Source organism: Oncorhynchus clarkii, chromosome 12 (assembly GCF_045791955.1).
Source record: "Oncorhynchus clarkii lewisi isolate Uvic-CL-2024 chromosome 12, UVic_Ocla_1.0, whole genome shotgun sequence".
NCBI classification, from domain to species: Eukaryota; Metazoa; Chordata; class Actinopteri; order Salmoniformes; family Salmonidae; genus Oncorhynchus; species Oncorhynchus clarkii.
In genome coordinates this window covers 35,327,429-35,340,555 of record NC_092158.1, presented here as the reverse complement: position 1 = coordinate 35,340,555, position 13,127 = coordinate 35,327,429, and the positions used below count along the sequence as shown (strand labels likewise).

General features: G+C 49.4%; 1 protein-coding gene across 5 annotated transcripts in view; it reads right to left on the bottom strand.

The window, feature by feature from the left end:
* LOC139423107 (ABR activator of RhoGEF and GTPase) overlaps positions 1 to 13,127 on the bottom strand; it is a 213,019-nt gene that overhangs the window by 83,647 nt on the left and 116,245 nt on the right. For all 5 annotated transcript variants that reach the window (XM_071174759.1, XM_071174758.1, XM_071174760.1 and 2 more), the window contains one exon: positions 1,113 to 1,165. In XM_071174759.1, coding sequence (XP_071030860.1) covers positions 1,113 to 1,165 — 53 coding nt within the window. The remainder of the gene's footprint in view (positions 1 to 1,112; positions 1,166 to 13,127) is intronic.

Sequence of the window (13,127 nt, the reverse complement as noted above, 5' to 3'; positions counted from 1 at the left end):
AAATGTCTATGGACAGTCACTGTGTTTTTAAACCTGTGTTGATGAATTGGACGACTTGGATGCTTCGCTGGGTTTTGTGCCACATCATTTCCTCTAATTAAAGCATATGAGAGTCTCTACTTTATTGAACCATGGGCGTAACTAATGACTTTATTTTTAAAGTGCTACCTAAGAAACGGCTGAGACAATCTGCTTCCACATTGCAAATACCTTATTCTCAGCGTAACTAAGTTCCTTTTTTTCAGAGGAGCGTGTGAAAGAAAAGCCAACCTCTTTTCCATTGCCTGATTTATGCCTCGTCAGCACACCTCAGTGAATGTATTCTGACAAGCTCTAGAAGGCTTGAGCTGATGTCAGCGGTATAGTACACTACCCGTCTTCCTACGTCATTAAGAGAAACGAACACAGTAACTTCCACCGTCTGTCAGCGCCCGTGTCCCAAATGACACACTATTCCCTATATAGTGCACTATGGGCCCTGGGCAAACACTATTGAAATGTAGTGCACTAAATATGGAATAAGGGTTCATTGTGTGTTTGCGTGATCTGCTCTTACCTTTGTACCAAACCAACTGGTCTTTGTTTAGTCACGGCTCCACTAGCCTTATGGAAAACATATTCATGAAATGCACTGGAAGCGAGACTGGAGGACACGTCTAGGCATCTCCGCTTCCTCTGTTAGCGGTTTTCACTTTCCACTTGGTTGTAGCCCATCAAATTAGCGCCTACTGTTTATAACAGCATGTCATTTTGATGGACAGCGCAGAGGAAAGGTATAGGCTTGGCAAATGGAACGGAACACTTACTATAAACAGCAGCAAGCAGGGTTTGACTTTGCAGGTGGATACAGATCCGTGCTGCATCTTAATGACCTGCGGGGCTTTCGAGAGAGATTCTACCCAGCCCCATCACTATGTGTCTCACGACAGCACTAACTCTTAATCCTTGATAAGTATTGATCCTGTCCTATCTATTCAATCTATCTCTACGTTGCGGTCACTAATTCAATCTTGTCATTTGTCTCTGGGTGAGATCAAGAATCCTTCATGGATCTATCGAATGCTAGTCGGGACAGACAATGTACTGGTGTGTGTGTGTGTGTGTGTCCTCACATGAAGAACCAGCGTACTTCTGGTCACACGGTCAATCGGCTTGTACAGGAGAGCTGTGGGAAAGGACAAGAAGAGGGCACTCAGTTCGGTTTGACACACACACACACACACACACACACACACAATGAAGAAAAACACGACTCAAAAAGCCTATTACACACTTGACTGGGCGTAGGTTTCCTGGGGTATGGGGCAGACATTTCAATCACCCAAAACCTCAGGTGTCTGTTCCCTGCACAGACGGACACACACCTAATTCTTTCTAAGCTCGGTTGTTCCTTCTCTGCTGAATAAGGTTGTTTTCAGAAACCTTCCCACTCAATTCACATCAGGATTAACTTCCTGACCCGGTCTAAATTTCTCCTTCTCACAGTGCGCCTCTCATATCTTATATCACATAGATGACAAGCGAGCCAAGGGGAATGCGGTATTTTTATACAGCAGGGGAAAGTGAATCTATCCATACAATGTGTGAGTGGTTGAGTCAAGGTCTTGGCCCTCTCTCTCTCTCTCCCAGCATGCAGTGCAGGGTTGTTTGATGTCCCCCTCTTTCTAACACTGCCTTTTTTGTTTCATTCTGTCGTTTCTCACACACACACACACACACACACACACGTTGGGGAGTAGTGAACTACAATTAGTTTCCACTATTCATTTAACAACATTTTTCAGTAGCTTGGTAATTGAACTATATTCAAATCTTGGTAGTGTTTTCAGTAGTTGACTTTCTTTGCCGTGTAGCGGTGTAGCTAACGACTTGAACTACGCACAATTCTTCCGCCATCAGACCAGCTCTTGTGTTTAATAGGTTCAATTCTATATTCTGTTAACATCTGACTCCAGAGGGATCTGTCAGGCAATTTCTAGTCCATGACATTTGAGATTCAGATATGTCCATTTCCCAAAATAGTTTTGAAGTCGTGAACCACTTTTCTAACGTAACGTTAGTTAAGTAAACAATTACGGCGTAGCTGAACTTTTTCCTGTCAGAAATGATTGGTAAACTATATTTTCAGAGTCGATTCCCCAACACTGACAAACACACACAGCCATGTAGCTCAGCATCACTAGAATTTGCTCGGTAACAGGGTTCACGTAATTCCTTGTTGGGTTGCGCACACTACACAAACACACGTCTCCATAGACAGCCTGTTTAACATGCAGTGAAGCTCCAGCATCCTTATTGGTTACATAGCACTTTGATTCCATTACAGATTTACTCTGTTACTAGGGAAACTATGCCAAGCCGTGTTCACACACACAAAATGTTCCTTTGACTTCAAAACCAATTTTCAATCCTAAACTTCTCTTAATCTGTCACTCCCTCTTTCCATCTCTCTCTCTATCCCGGTTTAACTCACACTCAGGAGCCAATCCAGTTACAAACCAGATCTGTCACACTAGGCTGATTTCCCAGTAGGCTTTGCAGCTGAGAGACAGAGCACCTGCGGGGCTGACAGCCAGCGTGAGACGTAAGGCAGGAGCGAGAGAGATGAAGAGAGAGAACAAAAATAGACGAGAGAGAGAGAGAGAGAGAGAGAACAAAAATAGACAAGAGAGAGAGAGAGAGAGAGAGAGAGAGAACAAAAATAGACGAGAGAGAGATGAAGAGAACAAAAATAGACAAAAGAGAGAGAGAGAGAGAGAGAGAGAGAGAGAGAACAAAAATAGACGAGATAGAGAGAGAGAGAAAACAAAAAGAGGGGGGGGGGGTGAAGGGGTAAGGCAGCTTAGTTGTAGGGTACAGGCCCCTGTCGCCATGTCTACCATCTCCACTGAACATCCAAAGCCTTGGGCGTTGGTAATGAGCTGCTTGTGATCCCTGAATATACATTACACTCAGCTCACTTACTATCTGGTTGAACATCACTGTACATCTGCAGTAGAGGCATCTGAATGTCGCTCTGATCTGCAGTAGAGGCATCTGAATATCGCTCTGATCTGCAGTAGAGGCATCTGAATGTCGCTCTGATCTGCAGTAGAGGCATCTGAATGTCGCTCTGATCTGCAGTAGAGGCATCTGAATGTCGCTCTCATCTGCAGTAGAGGCATCTGAATGTCGCTCTCATCTGCAGTAGAGGCATCTGAATGTCGCTCTGATCTGCAGTAGAGGCATCTGAATATCGCTCTGATCTGCAGTAGAGGCATCTGAATGTCGCTCTCATCTGCAGTAGAGGCATCTGAATGTCGCTCTGATCTGCAGTAGAGGCATCTGAATATCGCTCTGATCTTCAGTAGAGGCATCTGAATGTCGCTCTGATCTGCAGTAGAGGCATCTGAATGTCGCTCTGATCTGCAGTAGAGGCATCTGAATGTCGCTCTGATCCTTCTCCATCTCCATCCTCCCATTCTCACCTCTGATCTGCAGTACAGCTGTTGAAATTATCCCTCCTTCTCCATCTCCATCCTCCCATTCTCACCTCTCATCTGCAGTACAGCCTGTTGAAATGATCCCTCCTTCTCCCTCCTCCCATTCTCACCTCTCATCTGCAGTACAGCCTGTTGAAATGATCCCTCCTTCTCCCTCCTCCCATTCTCACCTCTCATCTGCAGTACAGCTGTTGAAATTATCCCTCCTTCTCCATCCTCCTATTCTCACCTCTGATTGAACTGCTAGTGATACAAGAGACAGCAAAAGCCCACTGGGATCCTGTTCTGATGGACTACTGATGGGGCTTCATATTCTATAACACACACTGTGTCACAGGCTGTCTACAGAGCCTCAACTGGAGCGGCGCTTATGAAAAAGCATGGATTCTCTTTCATGTTCCCTCCCTCCATTAATAATGCTCCCTGTGTTCCCTCCCTCCCTGTGTTCCCTCCCTGTGTTCCCTCCCTCCATTAATAATGCTCCCTGTGTTCCCTCCCTCCCTGTGTTCCCTCCCTCCCTGTGTTCCCTCCCTGTGTTCCCTCCCTCCATTAATAATGCTCCCTGTGTTCCCTCCCTCCCTGTGTTCCTTCCATCCATTAGGAATGCTCCCTGTGTTCCCTCCCTCCATTAATAATGCTCCCTGTGTTCCCTCCCTCCATTAATAATGCTCCCTGTGTTCCCTCCCTCCCTCCATTAAGAATGCTCCCTGTGTTCCCTTCCTCCCTCCATGAAGAATGCTCCCTGTGTTCCCTCCCTCCCTCCATTAATAATGCTCCCTGTGTTCCCTCCCTCCCTCCATTAAGAATGCTCCCTGTGTTCCCTCCCTACATTAAGAATGCTCTCTGTGTTCCCTCCCTCCATTAAGAATGCTCCATGTGTTCCCTCCCTCCATTAAGAATGCTCCCTGTGTTCCCTCCCTCCATTAAGAATGCTCCCTGTGTCCCCTCCCTCCATTAAGAATGCTCCCTGTGTTCCCTCCCTCCCTCCATTAAGAATGCTCCCTGTGTTCCCTCCCTACATTAAGAATGCTCTCTGTGTTCCCTCCCTCCATTAAGAATGCTCTCTGTGTTCCCTCCCTCCATTAAGAATGCTCCATGTGTTCCCTCCCTCCCTCCATTAAGAATGCTCCCTGTGTTCCCTCCCTCCATTAAGAATGCTCCCTGTGTTCCCTCCCTCCCTCCATTAAGAATGCTCCCTGTGTTCCCTCCCTCCCTCCATTAAGAATGCTCCCTGTGTTCCCTCCCTTCCTCCATTAATAATGCTCCCTGTGTTCCCTCCCTCCCTCCATTAATAATTCTCCCTGTGTTCCCTCCCTCCCTCCATTAAGAATGCTCCCTGTGTTCCCTCCCTTCCTCCATTAATAATGCTCCCTGTGTTCCCTCCCTCCCTCCATTATTAATGCTCCCTGTGTTCCCTCCCTCCCTCCATTAAGAATGCTCCCTGTGTTCCCTCCCTCCCTCCATTAATAATGTTCCCTGTGTTCCCTCCCTCCCTCCATTAATAATGTTCCCTGTGTTCCCTCCCTCCATTAAGAATGATCCCTGTGTTCCCTACCTCCATTAATAATGTTCCCTGTGTTCCCTCCCTCCATTAATAATGTTCCCTGTGTTCCCTCCCTCCATTAAGAATGCTTCCTGTGTTCCCTCCCTCCCTCCATTAAGAATGCTCCCTGTGTTCCCTCCCTTCCTCCATTAATAATGCTCCCTGTGTTCCCTCCCTCCCTCCATTATTAATGCTCCCTGTGTTCCCTCCCTCCCTCCATTAAGAATGCTCCCTGTGTTCCCTCCCTCCCTCCATTAATAATGTTCCCTGTGTTCCCTCCCTCCCTCCATTAATAATGTTCCCTGTGTTCCCTCCCTCCATTAATAATGCTCCCTGTGTTCCCTCCCTCCATTAAGAATGCTCCATGTGTTCCCTCCCTCCCTCCATTAAGAATGCTCCCTGTGTCCCCTCCCTCCATTAAGAATGCTCCCTGTGTTCCATCCCTCCCTCCATTAAGAATGCTCCCTGTGTTCCCTCCCTACCTCCATTAATAATGCTCCCTGTGTTCACTCCCTCCCTCCATTAATAATGCTCCCGGTGTTCCCTCCATCCCTCCATTAAAAATGCTCCCTGTGTTCCCTCCCTCCCTCCATTAAGAATGCTCCCTCTGTTCCCTCCCTACATTAAGAATGCTCTCTGTGTTCCCTCCCTCCATTAAAAATGCTCTCTGTGTTCCCTCCCTCCATTAAGAATGCTCCATGTGTTCCCTCCCTCCCTCCATTAAGAATGCTCCCTGTGTCCCCTCCCTCCATTAAGAATGCTCCCTGTGTTCCATCCCTCCCTCCATTAAGAATGCTCCCTGTGTTCCCTCCCTCCCTCCATTAATAATTTTCCCTGTGTTCCCTCCCTCCCTCCATTAATAATGCTCCCTGTGTTCCCTCCCTCCCCCCATTAAGAATGCTAACTGTGTTCCCTCCCTCCCTCCATTAATAATGTTCCCTGTGTTCCCTCCCTCCCTCCATTAATAATGTTCCCTGTGTTCCCTCCCTCCCTCCATTAATAATGTTCCCTGTGTTCCCTCCCTCCCTCCATTAATAATGCTCCCTGTGTTCCCTCCCTCCCTCCATTAAGAATGCTCCCTGTGTTCCCTCCCTCCCTTCATTAAGAATGCTCCCTGTGTTCCCTCCCTCCCTCCATTATTAATGCTCCCTGTGTTCCCTCCCTCCATTAATAATGCTCCCTGTGTTCCCTCCCTCCCTCCATTAAGAATGCTCCCTGTGTTCCCTCCCTCCCTCCATTTAGAATGCTCCCTGTGTTCCCTCCCTCCCTCCATTAAGAATGCTCTCTGTGTTCCCTCCCTCCCTCCATTAAGAATGCTCCCTGTGTTCCCTCCCTCCCTCCATTATGAATGCTCCCTGTGTTCCCTCCCTCCCTCCATTAAGAATGCTCCCTGTGTTCCCTCCCTCCCTCCATTAAGAATGCTCCCTGTGTTCCCTCCCTCCCTGCATTAAGAATGCTCGCTGTGCTCCCTCCATGCTCCATTGTGGATGAATAAACCCTACTGCCTTGTGTGAATTAACTGAAGAATCTACATTTATTACAATGGAAATGAATGGCGACAATGGAGGAGAGTCTAGGTGTGTGTGTGTGTGTGTGTGAGAGTGTGTGTGTGTGTTATAGAATATGAAGCCCCATCAGCACATCAGAACAGGATCCCCAGTGGATTTCTGCTGTCTCTCTTATCACTAACATTTCCTGTGTGGATATGTGAATGGTTTAACACTGCAGCTCATAGCTTTAAGGGGGGACCAACGTACAAAACAGTGGTTATCACTCAAGTCGAAGTTTCTTTCTTTATGAATTTAAACATACTTCCCTCTTGATGACAAAGCCTCAGGCCAATAGACTCAACCTCACTGTCCTCCACTGGAGCTAATTAACAGTACCACCCCCTGCTTTGAAACGGACTTCTGATTGAACAACCCTCGTCTCAGTCCCTTCATCACCAAGGACACAGTCAGTCAGGGACTCTGCAGTGCAGACAGAAACACAGTTCAAAGTTCAGCAGCAACGCAAGGGAAGAGAGGAGAACAGAAGGGCCATGGAAGATGAGAGAAGAGAAGAGGAGTGGAGGGAGGGAGGGAGGGAGGCTGATGAGAGGAGTGATGGAGGTGTTGCTGATTATAGAAAACAGATAGAGCTTCACAGCGGGGGCCTGTGATGGAACCCTCCTCAAGGTCACCGTGACAACCTGACGGACAGCTCCATCCCGGTAACCAGGGTGTCCTAGTGGGTCACAGCCAATCAGCAGTCCTACAACACTGAGACATGACTTACATAGACATATGCTAGCCCAGTTCCCTGACTGGCATCTAGACTTGGTTACACAGATGCCAACCCCAGCCCTCACCAAGTGAGTGAGTGAGTGAGTGAGTGATCAATGAAAACTGAAAGAGGAAGGGAAAGATCAAGTATTGGAGAGAGAGAAGTGTGAGGAGAGACAGTGATATGGGGACCGAGAGGTGGCAGGATTATAATATATTTTTAATAAGCATATGACTAATTGTCTAACATATGTATAATAAAGTCATCAGTGTTTCTCAACAGGCAGCATGGTGAGCTCAACTTCTCTTGTTAACAAAGCCAGTGGTCTAGACTGTGGTCTGGTCGGTCTAACGGGGACGCGAGGGAAAGGCATGGCTGCCAGACTAAAATGACTTGGAGAACATATAGGGTGGATAGCAGAGCGCCACCTAGTACAGGGATGAGCAACTGGTTGGTGTCACACTTTTGCTCCAGCTAACACACCTGACTCCAATAATTTACTAAACATCATCTTTAGTTAAGAATGCAATTAGTTTAATCAGCTGTGTTTACTAGGGATGGGGGAAGTGAGACCCAACTACGGCCCCTGATGACTGGAATTACACATCCCTGACCTAGTGTAATGATTGTGTGTGTGTGTGAGAGAGTGAGTGAGTGAGTGAGTGAGTGAGTGAGACACAAGAGAGAGAGAAAGACACAGAGCGAGAGAGAGACACAGAGCGAGAGAGAGACACAGAGCGAGAGAGAGACACAGAGCGAGAGAGAGACACAGAGCGAGAGAGAGACACAGAGAGAGAGAGAGACACAGAGAGAGAGAGAGACACAGAGAGAGAGAGAGACACAGAGAGAGAGAGAGACACAGAGAGAGAGAGAGAGACACAGAGAGAGAGAGACAGAGAGACAGAGAGAGAGACAGAGCGAGCGAGAGAGACAGAGCGAGCGAGCGAGACAGAGCGAGCGAGAGAGACAGAGCGAGCGAGAGAGACAGAGCGAGCGAGAGAGACAGAGCGAGCGAGAGAGACAGAGCGAGCGAGGGAGACACAGAGAGCGAGCGAGGGAGACACAGAGAGCGAGCGAGGGAGACACAGAGAGCGAGCGAGGGAGACACAGAGAGCGAGCGAGGGAGACACAGAGAGCGAGCGAGACACAGAGAGCGAGCGAGAGAGACACAGAGAGCGAGCGAGAGAGACACAGAGTGCGAGCGAGAGAGACACAGAGTGCGAGCGAGAGAGACACAGAGTGCGAGCGAGAGAGACACAGAGTGCGAGCGAGAGAGACACAGAGATCGAGCGAGAGAGACACAGAGATCGAGCGAGAGAGACACAGAGATCGAGCGAGAGAGACAGAGATCGAGCGAGAGAGACAGAGCGAGCGAGAGAGACAGAGCGAGCGAGCGAGAGAGACAGAGCGAGCGAGAGAGACAGAGCGAGCGAGCGAGCGAGAGAGACAGAGCGAGCGAGAGAGAGAGACAGAGCGAGCGAGAGAGAGAGACAGAGCGAGCGAGAGAGAGAGACAGAGCGAGCGAGAGAGAGAGACAGAGCGAGCGAGAGAGAGAGACAGAGCGAGCGAGACAGAGCGAGCGAGCGAGACAGAGCGAGCGAGCGAGACAGAGCGAGCGAGCGAGACAGAGCGAGCGAGAGAGACAGAGCGAGCGAGAGAGACAGAGCGAGCGAGAGAGACAGAGCGAGCGAGCGAGACAGAGCGAGCGAGAGAGTCAGAGCGAGCGAGAGAGTCAGAGCGAGCGAGAGAGTCAGAGCGAGCGAGAGAGTCAGAGCGAGCGAGAGAGTCAGAGCGAGCGAGAGAGTCAGAGCGAGCGAGAGAGTCAGAGCGAGCGAGAGAGACAGAGCGAGCGAGAGAGACAGAGCGAGCGAGAGAGACAGAGCGAGCGAGCGAGACAGAGCGAGCGAGAGAGACAGAGCGAGAGACAGAGCGAGCGAGAGAGACAGAGCGAGCGAGGGAGACACAGAGAGCGAGCGAGGGAGACACAGAGAGCGAGCGAGGGAGACACAGAGAGCGAGCGAGGGAGACACAGAGAGCGAGCGAGCGAGACACAGAGAGCGAGCGAGAGAGACACAGAGAGCGAGCGAGAGAGACACAGAGTGCGAGCGAGAGAGACACAGAGTGCGAGCGAGAGAGACACAGAGTGCGAGCGAGAGAGACACAGAGTGCGAGCGAGAGAGACACAGAGTGCGAGCGAGAGAGACACAGAGTGCGAGCGAGAGAGACACAGAGATCGAGCGAGAGAGACACAGAGATCGAGCGAGAGAGACACAGAGATCGAGCGAGAGAGACAGAGATCGAGCGAGAGAGACAGAGCGAGCGAGAGAGACAGAGCGAGCGAGCGAGAGAGACAGAGCGAGCGAGAGAGACAGAGCGAGCGAGCGAGCGAGACAGAGCGAGCGAGAGAGAGAGAGAGCGAGCGAGAGAGAGAGACAGAGCGAGCGAGAGAGAGAGACAGAGCGAGCGAGAGAGAGAGACAGAGCGAGCGAGACAGAGCGAGCGAGCGAGACAGAGCGAGCGAGCGAGACAGAGCGAGCGAGCGAGACAGAGCGAGCGAGCGAGCGAGACAGAGCGAGCGAGCGAGACAGAGCGAGCGAGCGAGACAGAGCGAGCGAGCGAGACAGAGCGAGCGAGACAGAGCGAGCGAGCGAGACAGAGCGAGCGAGAGAGACAGAGCGAGCGAGAGAGACAGAGCGAGCGAGCGAGCGAGACAGAGCGAGCGAGAGAGTCAGAGCGAGCGAGAGAGTCAGAGCGAGCGAGAGAGTCAGAGCGAGCGAGAGAGTCAGAGCGAGCGAGAGAGTCAGAGCGAGCGAGAGAGTCAGAGCGAGCGAGAGAGTCAGAGCGAGCGAGAGAGACAGAGCGAGCGAGCGAGACAGAGCGAGCGAGAGAGACAGAGCGAGCGAGAGAGACAGAGCGAGCGAGAGAGACAGAGCGAGCGAGAGAGACAGAACGAGCGAGAGAGAGACAGAGCGAGCAAGAGAGACAGAGCGAGCGAGAGAGAGACAGAGCGAGCGAGAGAGAGACAGAGCGAGCGAGAGAGAGACAGAGCGAGCGAGAGACAGAGCGAGCGAGAGACAGAGCGAGCGAGAGACAGAGCGAGCGAGCGAGAGACAGAGCGAGCGAGAGACAGAGCGAGCGAGCGAGAGACAGAGCGAGCGAGCGAGCGAGAGACAGTGAGAGTGAGAGAGACACAAAGCGAGAGAGAGAGACACAGAGAGAGAGCGAGCGAGAGACAGAGCGAGAGAGAGAGAGAGAGACACAGAGAGAGAGACAGTGAGAGAGCGAGAGAGAGACACAGTGAGAGAGCGAGAGAGACACAGTGAGAGAGCGAGAGAGACACAGAGAGCGACACAGAGAGACACAGAGAGAGAGAGAGAGCGAGAGAGAGAGCGAGAGAGAGAGCGAGAGAGAGAGACACAGAGAGAGTGCGAGAGAGAGAGACACAGAGAGAGCGCGAGAGAGACACAGAGAGAGCGCGAGAGAGACACAGAGAGAGCGCGAGAGAGACACAGAGAGAGCGCGAGAGAGACACAGAGAGAGCGCGAGAGAGACACAGAGAGAGCGCGAGAGAGACACAGAGAGAGCGCGAGAGAGACACAGAGAGAGCGCGAGAGAGACAGAGCGAGAGAGAGACAGAGCGAGCGAGCGAGAGAGAGACAGAGCGAGAGAGAGAGAGAGAGACACAGTGAGAGCGAGAGAGAGAGAGAGAGAAACAAAGCGAGAGAGAAAGACACAGAGAGAGCGAGAGAGACACAGAGAGAGTGCGAGAGAGAGACAGAGAGAGAGACAGAGAGAGAGACAGAGAGACAGAGAGAGAGACAGAGAGAGAGACAGAGAGAGAGACAGAGAGAGAGACAGAGAGAGAGAGAGCGAGAGAGAGAGAGAGAGAGACAGAGAGAGAGCGAGAGAGAGACAGAGAGAGAGCGAGAGAGAGACAGAGAGAGAGCGAGAGAGACAGTGAGAGAGCGAGAGAGACAGTGAGAGAGCGAGAGAGAGACAGTGAGAGAGCGAGAGAGACAGTGAGAGAGCGAGAGAGACAGTGAGAGAGCGAGAGAGACAGTGAGAGAGCGAGAGAGACAGTGAGAGAGCGAGAGAGACAGTGAGAGAGCGAGAGAGAGACAGAGAGCGAGAGAGAGACAGAGAGCGAGAGAGAGACAGAGAGCGAGAGCGAGACACAGAGAGCGAGAGCGAGACACAGAGAGCAAGAGCGAGAGAGAGACACAGAGAGCGAGAGAGAGACACAGAGAGCGAGAGCGAGAGAGAGACAGATACAGAGAGCGAGAGAGAGAGACAGAGCGAGAGAGAGAGACAGAGCGAGAGAGAGACAGAGAGCGAGAGACACAGAGAGCGAGAGCGAGACAGAAAGCGAGAGTGAGAGAGAGAGCGAGAGTGAGAGCGAGAGCGAGACACAGAGAGCGAGAGCGACACAGAGAGCGAGAGCGAGACACAGAGAGCGAGGAGCGAGAGAGAGACACAGAGCGAGAGCGAGAGAGAGACACAGAGCGAGAGCGAGAGAGAGACACAGAGAGCGAGAGCGAGAGAGACACAGAGAGCGAGGAGCGAGACACAGAGAGAGAGCGAGACACAGAGAGAGAGCGAGACACAGAGCGAGAGCGAGACACACACAGCGTGCCCAGACAGTGCAGAATAGACTCCATGCCAAGCAATTAATGGAAAGCAGTACTCAATATGCAGTAATACATTTGCGTTGTGTTAAATAGATTGAAACGGACGTGTTTATACTACTTTATTTATACAACTATTAAAATGTGCTTATACTACTTTATTTATACAACTATTAAAATGTGTTTATACTACTTTATTTATACAACTATTAAAATGTGCTTATACTACTTTATTTATACAACTATTAAAATGTGTTTATACTACTTTATTTATACAACTATTAAAATGTGTTTATACTACTTTATTTATACAACTATTAAAATGTGTTTATACTACTTTATTTATACAACTATTAAAACGTGTTTATACTACTTTATTTATACAACTATTAAAACGTGTTTATACTACTTTATTTATACAACTATTAAAATGTGCTTATACTACTTTATTTATACAACTATTAAAATGTGTTTATACTACTTTATTTATACAACTATTAAAATGTGTTTATACTACTTTATTTATACAACTATTAAAATGTGTTTATACTACTTTATTTATACAACTATTAAAATGTGTTTATACTACTTTATTTATACAACTATTAAAATGTGTTTATACTACTTTATTTATACAACTATTAAAACGTGTTTATACTACTTTATTTATACAACTATTAAAAACGTGGCCTTTATCATCTGTGGGATGGAACGGTGTGAAGTTTAACTCAACCGGGAATAACTGATCATCAGCACTAACAGAGTGTCTACTTCACAGACAACCATTTCCACTTCATAACGTTCAACCGAAAGCCTACCTCTACTTGAACTGTTACTGTCTGGCTGTACCACACGTACTGCAAATATTCCTGCATATCTTTCTGTCTTTTTACTGTCCTTCTCTCTCTTGGTCTTTCTCCGCTTTGCTCTGCTGCCAGGCTTAACCCAATACGGCCAGAGCAGTTTAACATCCCTCAAACGCTCACACACTCAAAACATGAGCGCACACCACACATACACACACTGATTGGAGTGGCGTGGTGATGGTACTCAGTTGATAAGTATGGTGTGTATGAGGAGGGGGAAGTCTGGGACAGTCAGCCCTGACAACGTGCTCTGCTTATAAAGAGACCCATCCATCATCTACTGGAGCAATCATACACACCTCCACAGCCTCTTCCCACTGGACACACACTGGGTGAATCAACCTGG